The 16,431-nt window shown below is 42.6% G+C and overlaps 1 protein-coding gene across 1 annotated transcript in view; it reads left to right on the forward strand.

The window, feature by feature from the left end:
- Positions 1-915: 915 nt before the first annotated feature.
- The window catches only part of SCAMP1 (secretory carrier membrane protein 1), a 118,122-nt gene continuing 102,606 nt past the window's right edge, over positions 916-16,431 (forward strand). Inside the window, exon 1 of the mRNA XM_055342306.1 lies at positions 916-1,099. Coding sequence (XP_055198281.1) covers positions 1,043-1,099 — 57 coding nt within the window. The 5' untranslated portion in view covers positions 916-1,042. The remainder of the gene's footprint in view (positions 1,100-16,431) is intronic.

A 16,431-nucleotide genomic window follows, 5' to 3' on the forward strand; every position in this document is an offset into this window, starting at 1 on the left:
CTCTCCAGCGCTTCCTCTGCTAAGTGCTTTCCTGTTAGAGCAGACAGATTAAAGTGGGGATAGAGGTGCCCTCCGGTTAAGTGCAGGGGCAGGGCAACAGCTGGTACAAAATTCTTTACGCGTACCCATTTTCCAGTGACCTCATCCCTGGTGTTGGGGACCGTTAGGAAAAAAAATCAGGGGTGTGTATTTTGCACCCAAATGTCTTAAAGTTAAAAAAAAAAAAGCATCCTTTTGTCATCCACTAGCCACTAACAGTAACTTAGGGCCTTGACTTCTGGATTCGTGTCACCCTCACCCAGCCCCATTCATTTGCCGAGAAGTAGCCATTTTGCAGGTTCCGGAGAATGGGAGCAGGGCCGGACCCCCGGCGGGCTGTCCGCTCGCTCCCGAAGCTCGGCGGAGCCGGCCCGGGTCGGTACCGCGAGGCCGGCCTCCGTGATTTGTCAGCAGCCGCGCGTCCCGGGACCGGAAGACGAGGGGCTGCGGGGGCGGGTGGGGCGCGTGCGCCGCGCTGGGCGGCGAGGTCGGGGCCCCGAGCCCAGCTGAGTCGCCGCCCCCTGCCCAGGTGCGCAGCCCGCGCGTCGGGCCGCCTGCCGGGCCTGGAAGGCGGGGTCCGCGCGTGTCCTCCCCGCTCACAGGTGCCCCCCCGTCCCCCCCGTCACGTTGGACCTCAGGGAGCCAGTGTGCAGCGGCTGGCGGTGGGATGGAGTCCAGCCGCACGCGGGGGCTCAGCCCGGCCCGCCGCTCCCGGCTCCCTCCGCCCCTGGTCCCTGCGGTCGAAGCCAAAGCCCGGAACGTGGATCCCGGCCCGGAAGAGCGCGACCGCGGACGGGAACGGCGCCGCCGGCCGGGAGCCCGTGGCACCGGGCATGCTCAGTGGCGCGGCCGGCTGGGTGGCCCCGAGAGCTGCACCCGGATCTGCTCGGCGGCGGCGGCGGCGGCGGCGGCGGCGGCGACGTGAGCGCGCAGGGGGGCGGCGGCCTCGCCTCGTCTCCCGGTCTGCGCCTGGGTCCGGTGGCTGACGCCGAGCGCGAGCGCGATGTCGGATTTCGACAGTAACCCGTTTGCGGACCCGGATCTCAACAACCCCTTCAAGGTGAGCGTGCGGCCCCCGCGGGCCCCGCGGCCGCGACGCGTCGTTGTCCGGGAGAACGGCGAGTTCCGCGGCGCCCCTCAGCCGCCCGGGCCGGGCCGGGCCGGGGCCGCCGCAGCCGCCTCGGGTCGCGCCCGGGCCTCGCGCCGCCCGGCTCGGGGACGGCGGCCGGGGCCCTGCGCTCGCTCCCCCGCCGCGCCCGCGCCCCCTTCCCGCCCGGCCGGGTCGTGCCCTCGCCCGAGTCTCGGCGGCGAGGCGAGCGGCGCCCGGGCAGGCGGAGCCGTCCCCCGACGGGCAGGGGCGGCGGCGGCCGGGGGCGCGTGAGGTGCTGGCAGGCCGGCCGGGGCACCCACTACCCAGCAGTTAAAAAAAAAAAAAAAAAAAAAAAAAAAGGTTATGTTTTTATTTTTTAAACTTGTGTTGCGCCCACATGCCACCAGCGGCGCTGCTCTCCCCCCTCGCCCGCCTGGCCGAGGCGTGAGGGGACCGGTAGCCAGGCAGAAGTCAAATATAAACACACCTGGACACAAAGGTGCACGTGGACGGCCGCCTTCCCGCCGGAGGGCTCCGAGGACGGTGACCGGCGGGGGGGCGCGCCCGCGCCCGTTCCCGAAGGAGCTGTCCTCCGTGGCTCCGTGGGCGCCTGTCACCCGCTTCGTGGGGGCCGGCGGCGGCGGCGGGGGGCGGGGGGCGGCGAGGCAGGTGAAGGCGCGCGTGACCTGTGCTGCCACCAGCGCGCAGCGTCTCCGGGAAGAGGTGACGGTGCAGGCGTCTTGGTGAGCTCAGCCGCTTCCACGTGTGATTTGTTGCCAACTGTTGGGTGAAGTGTATTAATTTTTTCCTGGATACGTGCAATAGTAGCTTTCATGTGTAGTCACGCAAAATGAAAGACTTAACTTTATCTTGTGGTCACACACGTGTCACCTCTGAGTTTACGTCTCATTACTCCTGGTTTTGTCTCTTATTAAGAATCCGGGCAGGGGGTGGCCCCTGGTTGGCTCAGTCCATCCGTGGAGCGTGCTACTCCTGATCTCGCTGTTGTGAGGTCAAGCCCCATGCTGGGCGTAGAAATTACTTAAAAAAAAAAAAAAAAAAAGGATCCTAGAAGGGGAAAATATCCTTTTTTTTTGGATTATTGGCCTTTTAATTTCGTTAAGGATTATTATAATTAAATGATCCTGGTTTTCGACAACTCGATACCCTGTGTGGGAATGTAGAAGGGACTCAGTCTGCTATTTCTTTGCTAACTAGTGTCCTTTAAGAAAACTCTGTAACCAGCCCGGAACTTACAGGCTTTTAGAGCCGGTATGATGGCGCGTTAAGGAGCATGCCTTCCTCACTCCCGCATGCACTTAGTAGTTGGTATTCCATCATTCCATGTTGTGGAAAATCAGATTATTCTTAAATCATACAGACATTCTGAACACACATTTCATGACTTGCCAAATAGGTGTTACTTTTAAAATATTTTGAAGGCATGACAGTATGAACCTGTTAGCTTGTCCTAATTCAGGTAATTCATTGGTGTCCTTTATTCAGCGTATGACAATTGGCCTGTTTTCTAGTTGGTCATTCCATTTTGTGGCTCATTTTACGTAGCTGATTCTCTTGTTAAGGCAAGACGTTGTTTTCTTCTTAACCTAGACTGCTCTTTTGTGACATCTGATGTTGCCATGACAGTTTGATTTTTCTGCCATATGTATGGTGGTTGTAGTAATTCTAAACCCAAAACTGGTTTTATTTTTTGAATTTTTTCTCAAAAGTAGTTTTAGTTAAAGACTTACTTATTTTTAGAAAGAGATGGAGCATGTAAGGAGTGGGGAGGGAGATGGAGAATCTTAAGCAGGCTTCAAACTCAGTAGAGCCTGTTGTGAGGTTCATTCCCACTACCCTGACATCATGACCTGAACCAAAATCAAGACTTGAACACCTAACCATCTGAGTCACCAAGGTGCCCCTCCAGAAGTAGTTTTATTTTATTTTATTTAAGATTTTTTAATTTATTCATGAGAGACACAGAGAAGCAGAGACACAGGCAGAGGAGAAGCAGGCTCCATGCAGGGAGCCGGATGTGGGACTCCATCCCAGATCCGGGGATCACGCCCTGAGCCAAAGGCAGACTACTCAACCACTGAGCCACCCACGTGTCCCCAGAAGTAGTTTTAAATACTCAATCATTGTGGCATAAAATTATAAAACTTTTTTGTTGCTTATAAGTGGATGTACCCAGAGGACGATGATTATTCAAGTCCACAAAATGTTTCAAGGGATGGATAATTTAGGCCTAAAGAACATTTGGCTGTACACATGTTCCTGTTTATGGCCTTACTCTGTTTTTGGTGACTGTCACAGCACTGCATGTGTGACCCTTTATCTTTCCATTTGTGTCCACCTGCCTTGCTTCCTAAAGTGAAGCTTTATATCTATTGCTATTCTTTTTTCAGTTTCCTTTTATGTGTGATTTTTGAAATAGCATTTCTGGTCCTCTCTACTTACATACAAAAGTTCTTGGATTTATCTTTTTGATAACGTGATCATCTTTTTTTTCAGATCTGTTTTAATTTTCAGTATTGAAAAATTTCATATTTTCAAAACATGTTATTTCACATTTGGCAACCATCCTAATATCTTCTTGGTTAAAAGCTGTTTGATTTTTAGGGCACTTAGGTGACTCAGTCACTTAAGCGTCTGAGTCTTGACTTCCACTCAGGTCATGATCTCAGAGTGGTGGGATTGAGCCCCGCGTCAGGCTCACACTCAGTGTCGAGCCTGCTTAAGATTTTCTCTTCCCCTCTTCCCTTGTCCCTCCACCCCTCCTCTCTCTCACTCTCTAAAAAAACAAAAGCAGCAACAACAAACCTATTTGACTTTTTAAAGTTTATTTAAATTCTAGCTAACATAGAGTGTCAAATTAGTTTCATTAGTACAATTTCGTGATTCATTACTTAAGTACAACACCCCAAGTGTCCTCCTTAATACCCATCTGCCATTTAACCCATCCCCTTGCCCACCTACCCTCCAGCAACCCTCAGTTTATTCTCTGTAGTTAAGACTCTGTTTTGTGGTTTGCCTGTCTCTTTTTTTCCCCCATGGTAATGTTTCATTTCTTCAATTCCACATATGAGCGAAATCATATAGTATTTGTATTTCTCTGACTGACTTGTTTTGCTTAGCATAATACATTCTAGCTCCATCTATGTTGTTGTAAATGGCAAGATCTCATTTTTTTTGATGGCTGAGTAATATTCCATTGTATATATGCACCACAACTTCTTTATCCATTAATCAGTCAGTGAACATTTGGGCACTTCCTTTCTCTTGGCTGTTGTTGAAAATGCTGATAAAAACATTGGCATGCATATGTTCCTTGCAATCAATATTTTTGGATCCTTATATAAATAACTAGTAGTGTAATTGCTTGGTTATAGGGTAGTTCTATTTTTAACTTTTTTAAAGATTTATTTATTTATTCTTGAGAGACACACAGAGAAAAGCAGAGACAGAGAGAGAAACAGACTGCAGGGAGACTGATGCAGGACCAGATCCTGGATCCCAGGATCACGCCCTGAACTGAAGGCAGACATTCAACCTCTGAGCCACTCAAGCATCCCTATTTTCAACTTTCTGAGGAAGCCCCATACTGTTTTCCACAGTTGGCTGCACCAGTTTGCATTCCCACCAGCAGTGCAAGAGCGTTCCACTTTCTCCATATCCTCTCCAACATTTGTTGTTTCCTGTGTTGTTTAATTTTAGCCATTCTGCCTGGTATGAGGTAATCAATCCCTTATTGTAATTTTGATTTGTATTACTCTGATGATGAGTGATGTTGAGCATCTTTTCATGTATCTGTCAGTCATTTGGATGTGTTCTTTGGAGAAATGTCTATTCATGTCTTCTTCCCGTTTCTTGACTGGATTATTTGTTTTTTTTTGGTGTTTTATGAGTTCTTTATAGATTTTGGACACTAACTCTTTATATAAGGTATGTCATTTGCAAATATCTTCTCCCATTCTGAAGGTTGCCTTTTAGTTTTGTTGACTGTTTACTTTGCTGTACAGAAGCTTTTTATGTGGATGAACTTCTTCCCTGGTACAGAAGCTTTTTATCTTGGTAAGTCCTAATAGTTCATTTTTGCTTTTGTTTCTCTTGCCTCTAGAGATGTATCTGATAAGAAGTTGTCAAAGAGATTGCTGCATGTGTTCTCCTAGGATTTTTATGGTTCATGTCTCACATTTAGGTCTTTCATTCCATTTGGAATTTATTTTTGTGTATGGTGTAAGAAAGTGGTCCAGATTCATTATTTGGCTTGTAGCTGTCCAGTTTTCCCAGCATCATTTGTTGAAGAGATTGTGTTCCACTGGATCTTGTTTTGTGCTTTGTCAATTAGTTGATGATATAGTTATAGGTCCATTTTTCTATTCTGTTCCATTCATCTATGTGTCTATTTTTCTGGCAATGCTGTAGTGTCTTGATCACTACAGCTTTGTTCTATAACTCAGAGTCCAGAATTCTGATGACTTTCAGTTTTGCTTTTCTTTTTTAAGATTGCTTTGGCTATTAGGGGTCATTTGTGGTTCCATACGAATTTTGGGTTTATTTGTTTTAGCTCTGTGGAAAATGCTGGTGGTATTTTAATAGGGATTGCATTAAATGTGTAGATTGCTCTGGGTAGCATAGGCATTTTAAAAGTAGTTCTTCCAATCTGTAAGTTTGGGATGCTTTTCCATTTTTTGTGTCTTCAATTTCCTTCAGAAGTACTCCATAGTTTTCGGAGCACAGACCTCTTATCTCTTTGGTTAGATTTATTCTTAGGTATTTTAGGGTTTTTGGTGTAGTTGTCCATGGGACTGATTCCTTGATTTCTCTTTTTGCTGCTTCATTATTGGTATGTAGAAATGCCACAGATTTCTGTAAGCTGATTTTGTCTCTTGCAACTTTACTGAATTTGTGTTTCACTTATAGCAATCTTTTTGGTAACATCCTTTGGGTTTTCTACATAGAGTGTCATGTCTTTTGTTAATAGTGAAAATTTGACTTTTTCCTTGCTGATTTGGATGCATTTTCTTTCTTTTTGTCTGATTGCTGAGGCTAGGTCTTCCAGTACTATGTTAAATAATAGTGGTAAGAGCGGATATCCTTGTCTTGTTCCTGACCATAGAGGAAAAGCTGTCTTTCCCCACTGAGCATGATATTTTGCTGTGGGTCTTTAGTGTGTGGCCTTTATGATGTTGAGGCATATTCCATCTATCCCTACTTTGTTGAGAGTTTTTATTAGGAAAGGATGCTATATTTTGTCAAATATTTTTTCTGCATCTATTTACAGAATCATGTAGTTATTACTCTTTCATTATTGCAATGTATCACATTGATTGATTTGCAAATATCAAACCACCCTTGCAGCCCGGGAATAAATCCCACTTGATTGTGAAAAATGATAAATTGTTGGATTCAATTTGTTGAGAATTTTTGCATTCATGTTCATCAATGATATTGGCGAATAATTTTTATTAGTGGGGTTGTTGTCTGGTTTTAGAATCAAGGTAGTGCTGGCCTTGTAGAATGAGTTTGGAAGTTTTCTTTCCATTTGTATTACTGGGAAGAATTTGAGAAGAATAGGTATCAACTCTTCTTTAAATATTTGGTAGAGGGGATCCCTGGGTGGCACAGCGGTTTGGTGCCTGCCTTTGGCCCAGGGCGTGATCCTGGAGACCCGGGATCGAATCCCACATCGTGCTCCCTGCATGGAGCCTACTTCTCCCTCTGCCTGTGTCTCTGCCTCTCTCTCTCTCTCTTTCTGTGACTATCATAAATAAATAAAAATTTAAAAAAAATAAATATTTGGTAGAATTCCCCTGGGAAGCTCTCTGGTCCTGGACTTTTGTTTTTTGGAGATTTTGATTACTGATTCAATTTTTTTTTTAAAGATTTTACTCATTTATTCATGAGAGACACACACAGAGAGGGAGGGAGATCTCGAGAGAGAGAGAGAGAGAGAGAGAGAGGCAGAGACACAGAGACACACAGACACAGGTAGAGGGAGGAGCAGGCTCCATGCAGGGAGCCTGATGTGGGACTCGACCTGGGTCTCCAGGATCTGGCCCTGGGCTGAAGACGGTGCTAAACTGCTGAGCCTCCTGGGCTGCCCTGATTCAATTTTTTTTTTTTTTTTTTTTTTTTTTTTTGCTGGTTGTCGGTCTGTTTAATTTTCGTACTTCTTCCTGGCTCAATTTATATGCTTCTAGGAATTTATCCATTTCTTCTAGTTCACCCAAGTTGTTGGCATATAATTTTTCATAATATTTTCTTGTAATTGTTTTATTTCTGTGGTGGTGTTTGTGACCTCTCTCATTTGTGGTTTTATATTTTTTAAGATTTTATTTATTTTAGAGAAAGAGATTGGGAGCACAAGCAGGGGGAGATGCAGAGGGAGAAGGAGAGAGAGAATCTCAAGTAGACTCTACTCTGAGTATGGACACAGGGCTTGATTCCATGACCCTGAGATCTTGAACTGAGCCGAAATTAAGAGTTGGATGCTTAACTGACTGAGCCACCCAGGCACCCCATTGAGATTTTATTTATTTGGGTCATTTTTTCTTTTTGATAAGTCTGCCTAGGGGTTTATCACTTTTATTAATTCTTTCTAAGAATCAGCTCCTGGTTACATTGATCTTTTTGTTTCTATATCATTTATTTCTGCTCTAATCTTTTTTTTTAATTTTTTTAAAATTTATTTATTTATGATAGTCACAGAGAGAGAGAGAGAGAGAGAGAGAGAGAGAGAGAGTGAGAGGCAGAGACATAGGCAGAGGGAGAAGCAGGCTCCATGCACCGGGAGCCCGATATGGGATTCGATCCCGGGTCTCCAGGATCGCGCCCTGAGCCAAAGGCAGGCGCCAAACCGCTGCGCCACCAAGGGATCCCTCTGCTCTAATCTTTATTTCCCTTCTGCTGCTGGCTTTAGGCTTCATCTGTTGTTCTTTTTCTAGCTCTTGTAGGGGTATTACGATATATATTTGAGATTTTTCTTGCTTCTTGAGCTAGACCTGTGTCGCTATATAATTCCCTCTTATGACTGCTTTTGCTGCATCTCAGAGGTTTTGGACTATCATGGTTTCATTTTCATTTGTTGACATGTATTTTTTTTTCCTTCAATTTCCTGGCTAACCCATTCATTCTTTAGTAGGATGTTCTTTAACTTTATTGGTGGTCTTTCCAAATTTTTTTCTTGCGGTTGGCTTCAAATTTCATAGCATTGTGGTTGGAAAATATGCATGGTATGATCTCATTCTTTCTGTACTTGTTGAAGCCTGATTTGTGACCCAGTGTGTGATCTCTTCTGGAAGATGTCCCATGTGTATTTTGAATCTGTATACTGCTTTAGGATGAAGTGTTCCGAATATATCTGTTAGGATCATCTGGTCCAGTGTATCATTCAACGCCATTGGTTTTCTGCTTAGATTATCTGTTCATTGGGTAAGTGGGATGTTAAAAAAAATCCCGTTATTATTCTATTATCAATGAGTTCCTTCATATTTGTTCATTGTTTTATGTATTTGAGTGTTCTCAAATTATGGATATAAATATTTATAATTATTAGATCTTGTTGGATAGACCCCTTTATTATGATATGGTACCCTTCTTCATCTCTTGTTACAGTCTTTGGTTTAAAACCTAGTTTGTGTGATAGAAGGATGGCTACTCTAGCTTTCTTTTGACATCATTAGCATGATAATTGTTTCTCCCTCAACTCAGTTTCAATGTGCAGGTGTCTTTAGGTCTAAAATGAGTCTCTTGTGGACAGCATATAATTGGGCCTTGTTTTTTACCCATTTTGATACGCTATGTCTTTTGGACCATTTAGTCCATTTACATTCAGAGTGATTATTGATATTAATTTAGTACCATTGTGTTTCCTGTTAAGTTGTTTCTGGAGATTTTCTCTGTTCCTTTCTAGTCTGTTGTTTTTGGTCTTTGTCTCCCACTCAAAGAGTCCCTTTTAATTTTTCTCGCAGGACTGGTTTAGTGGTCACAAACTCCTTTAGTTTTGTTTGTCTGGGTAACACTTTATCTCTCTTATTCTGAATGACAGCCTTGCTGGATAGAGTATTTTGACTGCATATTTTTCCCATGTAGCATGTCAAATATATCATGCCACTCTATTCTAGCCTGCCAAGTTTCTGTGGAGAGATCTGCTGCTAACCTTAATCTGTCTTCCCTTGCAAGTTAGAGATTTCTTTTCTCTTGCTGCTTTTAGGATTTTTTTTCTTTATTTCTGTATTTTGCAAATTTAACCCATTTGTCGTGGTGTTGACCTGCTTATGTTGATCTTGATGGGAGTTCTCTCTACCTCCTGGATTTGGATGCCTGTTTCCTTTCCCCGATTAGGGAAATTTTTGGGTATAATTTCTTCAAACCTGCCTGATGGAAGAAGATATTTGCAAATGTCTTATCAGATAAAGGGTTAGTATCCAAAACTATAAAGAACTTATCAAATTCAACACCCAAAGAACAAATAATCCAATCAAGAAATGGACAGAAGACATGAATAGATATTTCTCCAGAGAAGACATACAAATGGCCAATAGACACTTGAAAAAACGTTCCACATCACTTGGCATCAGGGAAATACAAATCAAAACCACCAGTCAAAATGGCTAAAATTAACAAGTCAGGAAAGGACAGATGTTGGCGAGGATGCAGTGAAAGGGGAACCCTCTTGCACTGTTGGTGGGAATGCAAGCTGGTGCAGCCACTCTGGAAAACAGTATGGAGATTCCTCAAAAAGTTGAAAATAGAACTACCCTATGATTCAGCAATTGCTCTACTGGGTATTTACCCCAAAGATACAAATGTAGTGATCCAAAGGGGCAACTGCAACCCAATGTTTATAGTGGCAATGTCCAGAATAGCCAAACTATGGAAAGAGCCCAGGTGTCCGACAGATGAATGGATAAAGAAGATGTGGGGTGTATATTTATATATCTATATATAGATATACATACATATACATATATGTATACATATATATGATAGAATACTACTGAGCCATCAAAAAATAAAATCTTCCATTTGCAATGACATGGATGGAACTAGAGGGTATCATGCTAAGTAAAATAACTCAATCAGAATAAGACAATTATATGATCTTACTCATATGTGGAATTTAAGAGAACAGAGTATCATAGGTGGGTTGCTGGAGGGGAGGGGAGTTGGGGGATGGGGTAACTGGGTGATGGACATTAAGGAGGACACCTGATGTAGTGAGTACTGGGTATCATATAAGACTGCTGAATCACTGACCTCTATCTCTGAAACCAATAATACATTAAATGTTTATTAATTGAATTTACTTATTTATTCTTTAAAGATTTTATTTATTTATTTATGAGAGACAGAGAGGCAGAGGGAGAAGCAGGCTTCTTGTGGGGAGCCAGATGTGGGACTCAATCCCAGGACTCTGGGATCTTGCCCTGAGCCAAAGGCAGATGCTCAACCCCTGAACCACCCAGGTGTCCCTAATTAATTGAATTTCAATTAAAAAAGCCCTTCTGCCACATTTTTCCTCTCTTTTTCTGGGAATCCTATGATATGAATGCTACTGTGCTTTATGGAGTCACTGAGTTGCCTAAGTCTGCACTTGTGATCCAATATTTTTCTTTCCTTCTTTTTAGCTTCATTATTTTACATTATATATCACTTATTCATTTTCCTGCTTCTTCCATCCTCTGCATCCTTCCATCCATTACACTCACTTGGTTTTGTATCTTGGTTATAGTGTTTTTTAGTTAAGCCTGACTAGTTTTTAGGCCTTTTGTCTCTGCAGTAAGGGACTCCCTGGTGTCTTCTATGCTTTTCTCAAGCCCAGCTAGTATCCTTATGATGGTTGCTTTAAATTCTGGATCAAGGGGTTCCTCAGTGGCTCAGTCATTTAAGCGTCTGACTTTCGCTCAGGTCGTGATCTCGGAGTCCTGGATCAAGCCTCATATTGGGCTCTGTGCTCAGCATGTGTGTGTATGTGTGTGTGTGTGTGTGTTTGTGTGTTTGTGTTTGTGTGGTCTGTTTTCCCCCTCCCCTCCCCCCTCCGAGCTCGCTTGCTCTCTCTCTCTCTCTCTCTCTTTCTCAAATAAAATCTTTTTTTTTTTTAATTTTTTTAATTTATTTATGATAGTCACACACAGAGAGACAGAGAGGCAGAGACACAGGCAGAGGGAGAAGCAGGCTCCATGCACCAGGAGCCCAACGTGGGATTCGATCCCGGGTCTCCAGGATCGCGCCCTGTGCCAAAGGCAGGCGCCAAACCACTGCGCCACCCAGGGATCCCCCTCAAATAAAATCTTTAAAAAAAATTCTGGATTAAGCATTTGACTTACGTTTGTTTTGTTAGATCCCTGGCTGTGACTTTTCTTGTTTTTTTTTCAGGATGAATTCTTCTGTCTTGGTGTTTTGTCTAGGTTCTGTCTTCTGTGTGTTAGGAAAGCCTGTTATATATCCTGTTACTGAGAGTATCAGCTTTATAAAGAAGAGGTCATATACTGTTCAGGACCTGGCATTTCAGGGAAGTGTCTGGTGTATGCTGTGTGCACTCTGCTGCTGTGTTTTGCCTGCTGTTTCCTTCTGGTCAGTCCTCTGCAGAGTATCTCCTTGCCTGCAGTGGGGAGTGTTTGGATGTTGGCCAGAATGTGGCAAGTTTTAACTAGTTGTGCTCTGGTCTGCCTGTTAAGAGAGACCTGATGTTACTTCCACTCAAGCTGAAGCTTTGCAGAATTCTATGGTCTGTAGATGTGGTGTGTTATGTGTTTTGAGGAGTGGGATTGGGGGTAGGCTGTGCTAGCCCCTGGTGGAGAGGCCCACTGTGTTGGTTCACAGGCACATATGCCCGAAAAAAGCAGCACGGGAGCAGAGCTTGATATAAGTGGTTTATGCCACTGTTGGCACTCATTGTGCTCATTGAAGTTAGTTTATGGTAGGGGGAGAGTAATGGCACCTGCCAGCTTGTTGGCAGTCAACTGCCAGCCTGTTGGCCAGAGAGGCATGCCACTTCTTTTACATGAACTCCAAGAAGTGTGTGTGGGGGGATCATCTCTCCCCGTGTCTCCTAGGGTATCCTCAGATTATACTGTCTACCCTGGCCTATCTGCCTTCCTTCTTTCAGCAGGAGCACTGCAACACCTGCTGGGCTCCACACCCGCCATGCTGTGGACCTCTAAAATTCTAGTGTTTATTCCCTGTGGTTGTAAAAACTCACAAAAATCAGTTCCTCTCGTTTTCCCAGTCAGTGGCTTTGGGGAAATGTCTTCCTTGTGTGATCCCCTGTGTGCTCCTCTCTCTGTCTTTCTCCTCTCTCTCACCTTTCTCCATGACCTGGCTGCCTTCCCTCTGCGAAACCATGATCCTCTTCTCCCCCAAATCATGTCTCTCTATCTCTACCTTCCATGATGTGGCCTCTTATCTCTATTTGTGTAGTTCTGATCTCAGAATGGTTTCTTGGTGTTAAGAATGATTTGTTACATGGCTGAGTTCAAGGACCAGGTGAGCTCAGGATCCACGTAACTACTCTGCCGTTTTAGAATGACCAGATTATCAGTTCATTATAAAGGCCACAATTCAGGAATGGCCCAGCGGAGGAGATGCCTAGGGCAAGGTGTGAGGAGCCAATGTCCGGACATGCCTGCCTTGTAATGCCTCCACAGGTTCAACCAGGGGTGCTTCAAACCCCATCTCATAGCATAGGCAGAATGAAGGAAATGATAAAAAATTATTTGATTCTATTGCTTTTTAAGTTCTTCAGCATTTTTTCCCCTTTGCTTTTATGTTAGGAGCGCTTTTGCCAGCATCTTCATTTGAACTGTCATGAAAATAATTTCTGAGAATGATCTTCTTAGATAATGGAACTGTAATGGCTTACTTGATTTTATGAGCTGTTGTAAAATTATTTGCTGGATTCATTTTTTTGAGCCCCTGCTTGATTCTAGTCGTTGTGATAGGCTCAGTGAAAGAGTTTATGGAATTTGAATAGTTTTTATTGTGCATCAAGAAACTTGGAGTAAAAAAAAAAAAAAAAAGAAACTTGGAGTAACTGAAAATATGTAGTGATCTGAAAAATAGAGTATTATGTAGATGTTTTTGAGAATCCCCTCGAATTGTTATAATGTGGCTTTACAGCTAGGGAGGAAAAATTAGTTTCCACATTGTCAATGTGTATTAATTATTTTATGCCCCTGTTCTGTTCAGTTACTCATTTATTCAGTAGATACTGAAGAAATATATATCCTTAAGGTTACTAATCTCACATGTAGACAGAAATACAGTAAAATAAAAATAAAATAAAACCATCAGAAATTAGTAATATAATAGGGCTCTTATAAGTCATGGTAAGAGTATGAATAAGTGCCAGAATGAGTGCAGTTTATTCAAACGAGAGAAAAATTAGTAAGTGATAAGAAAACCTTCATACCTTTTGATATGCTGTAGCATATTAATATGTTTATTGATTGGACTGGAAAATTCATTTTGGAAATAACATTTTATGTAGTGTTTAAAAATAGAATCAAACTTTCATAGCTTTGGAAAGGAAAATCTTATAATGGATTTATTCAGATCTCATTCTTTTTTTTTTTTTTTAAAGATTTATTTATTTATGATAGACATAGAGAGGCAGAGACACAGGAGGAAGGAGAAGCAGGCTCCATGCTGGGAACCCGACGTGGGACTCGATCCTGGGACTTGATCCTAGGACTCCAGGATCGCGCCCTAGGCCAAAGGCAGGCGCCAAACCGCTGAGCCACCCAGGGATCCCCTCAGATCTCATTCTATGAATGAAAAAAAGCCCAGAGATAGGATGATTGCCAAATGTGAAATATCTTAATTTCTTCTTGATTAAAAACTATTTAATTTTCATTGCTGACTTGCTCATTATCTTATATACAGGTGTTGGTGGTACAGAATTGGTACTAGAATTTAAATCTTATTCCTGGTCTGTTGCTGATGACACTCTATTTGCTTGTTGATCGCATTTCTGACACCAAATTCTTGTTTTGTTTTGAGACTTTAGACTTGAGGTTCTCATACAGGTTTCTGCTCAAGAGTTTTAAAAAAAACCCTGCATTTGATCCTGGCTTTGTCAGTAATAGCTGTAAGATTTTGGAATGTTACTTAGCTTCTCCATACATCTGTTTACTATTCTGTAAAATAGGATTATAGGACCATCTCCATAGGGTTGTTAATTGGATTAGATGAACACATACTTAGCTTGTAATAAGTACTCAATGCATGGTGGCTTTAATTAGATTATAAGTAGTATTAATAGTAATTTAAGAAATTGCATTTAATTACAGTTAACTATATTCTTAGTTTATTAATTTCGTGAAGTTCATTTTTTTTTAATCGATGTATAGTCGACACACAATGTTAACATTAGTTTCAGGTGTAAAACATAGTGATTCCACAAGTCTGTGTGTTGTACTATGCTCATTGCAAGTGTAGCTATCATCTGTCACCATGCAACACTATTATAATATGATCGATTACATTCCCTATGCTGTTTTCCCCAAGACTTACTCATTGAATAAAAGTTCATGTAGTATGTGTTTGGCAGGTCATAGTTGAGAAATCAAGGCCAAACAAGTGGTTTGCCCTATGTCACCCTGCTAGACCTGACCCAGCTTGTCTGAATTCTAGTGCTTTGACACTACAAAGCCTTCCTCCTTAATAAACTAACTATTCTTTTATTTTGGGCCTCAAAAATCCTACTCTTTTAGAATAATCTCTAAAAATGGGCTACAATTCACCATTCTTATTTATGATATTTAAGTTACATTAATACCAGTGGTATCCTAAGAGTTTAGTTGGAGTTAGAGATTGAAAACCTCATCATTAAAAAATTACCTATAATTCAAGGATGTTATCTATTTTGTTTTCATCTAGTTAGTTGATGTCACTCCTCCCTTATCCATTTAGCATTTGTGCCTGGAGATTGGATAGCACTAGGAAAGAATCTTGAGGATTTCTTCTGTGATAGTCTAACATTGCAAACTTTCCTTCAGCATTTGTCTGGGACATAGTAGTAGTAACTGGTGGTCTTTGGTGTTTTATGGTCATGTCAACTGTGTAAGTTCATACTCTGTTTTCCCCAAGTTGATACTTTTAAAAAGCATGTATTGAGCTGCTGATTATATTTCATCAAATTAAGATGCATTGTTATTTTATTTATCATAGTCTCAGTTCCCTATTGCTCTGTAACAAACAGTCCTAAAAGTTAGTAGCTTAAAACAACAATTATTTGCTCACTATTCTGTTATTTGATCTGGCCTAAGTTGGGTAGTTTGTTTTTGGATGCTATTGCCTGGAATCACTTCTGTCTCTTCAGTTTTCTGGCAGCTTGACTGGACTGGATGGTTTAAGATGTCCTCAACTCAAGTATCTGGCAATTATCTGGGGCTGTCATGGGGCGGCAACAATTGTCTCTCTTCCATGTGGGCTTTCTTCTAGGAATAACTTGGGCTTTTTACATAGTCACAGTAGTGTTCCAAGAGGTCAGGAGGGGAAGTTAATGGCTTCTTGAGTCATTTCTTTTTGGCTGCATTCTTAGTCAAAACACAAAGCCAGACCCAACTCAAAAAGGAGTGGGAAGGGGAATCCCTGGGTGGCTCAGCGGTTTAGCCCCTGCCTTTGGTCCAGGGTGTGATCCTGGAGTCCCAGGATCAAGTCCCACATCAGGCTCCCTGCATGGAGCCTGCTTCTCCCTCTTCCTGTTTCTCTGCCTCTCACTCTCTCTCTCTCTCTCTCTCTCTCTCTCTCATGAATAAATCTTTTTTTTTTTAAATTTTTATTTATTTATTTATGATAGTCACAGAGAGAGAGAGAGAGAGAGAGGCAGAGACATAGGCAGAGGGAGAAGCAGGCTCCATGCACTGGGAGCCTGATGTGGGATTCGATCCCGGGTCTCCAGGATCGCGCCCTGGGCCAAAGGCAGGCGCCAAACCGCTGTGCCACCCAGGGATCCCTGAATAAATAAATCTTAAAAAAAAAAAGATATGTAGAAAACTTTTTGTCTAGCTTGAGCATCTCCTGTGGCTACCTTTGAAAGCTCTCAGTCAAGTACAGTGGGAGGCTGTTAGTGTGGTGGAGTACCTCTTACAGATGCTACAAAACAGAACTAGTATTTGATTTTATTTTGGTATCATGACTTTAACAATAATCATAATTGAGATGATGGTGAAAAATTTGAAAGTAAACTATTCTTTTGCTGATATTGCTGCCAAAAAATCTTTTTTTAAAAAATAATATTTAGTACTGCTGAATGCAGTTCCAGGAAATTTATGGGATATTTAATATGA

Source organism: Nyctereutes procyonoides, unplaced genomic scaffold (assembly GCF_905146905.1).
Source record: "Nyctereutes procyonoides isolate TBG_1078 unplaced genomic scaffold, NYPRO_anot_genome, whole genome shotgun sequence".
In the NCBI taxonomy this organism is placed as follows: domain Eukaryota; kingdom Metazoa; phylum Chordata; class Mammalia; order Carnivora; family Canidae; genus Nyctereutes; species Nyctereutes procyonoides.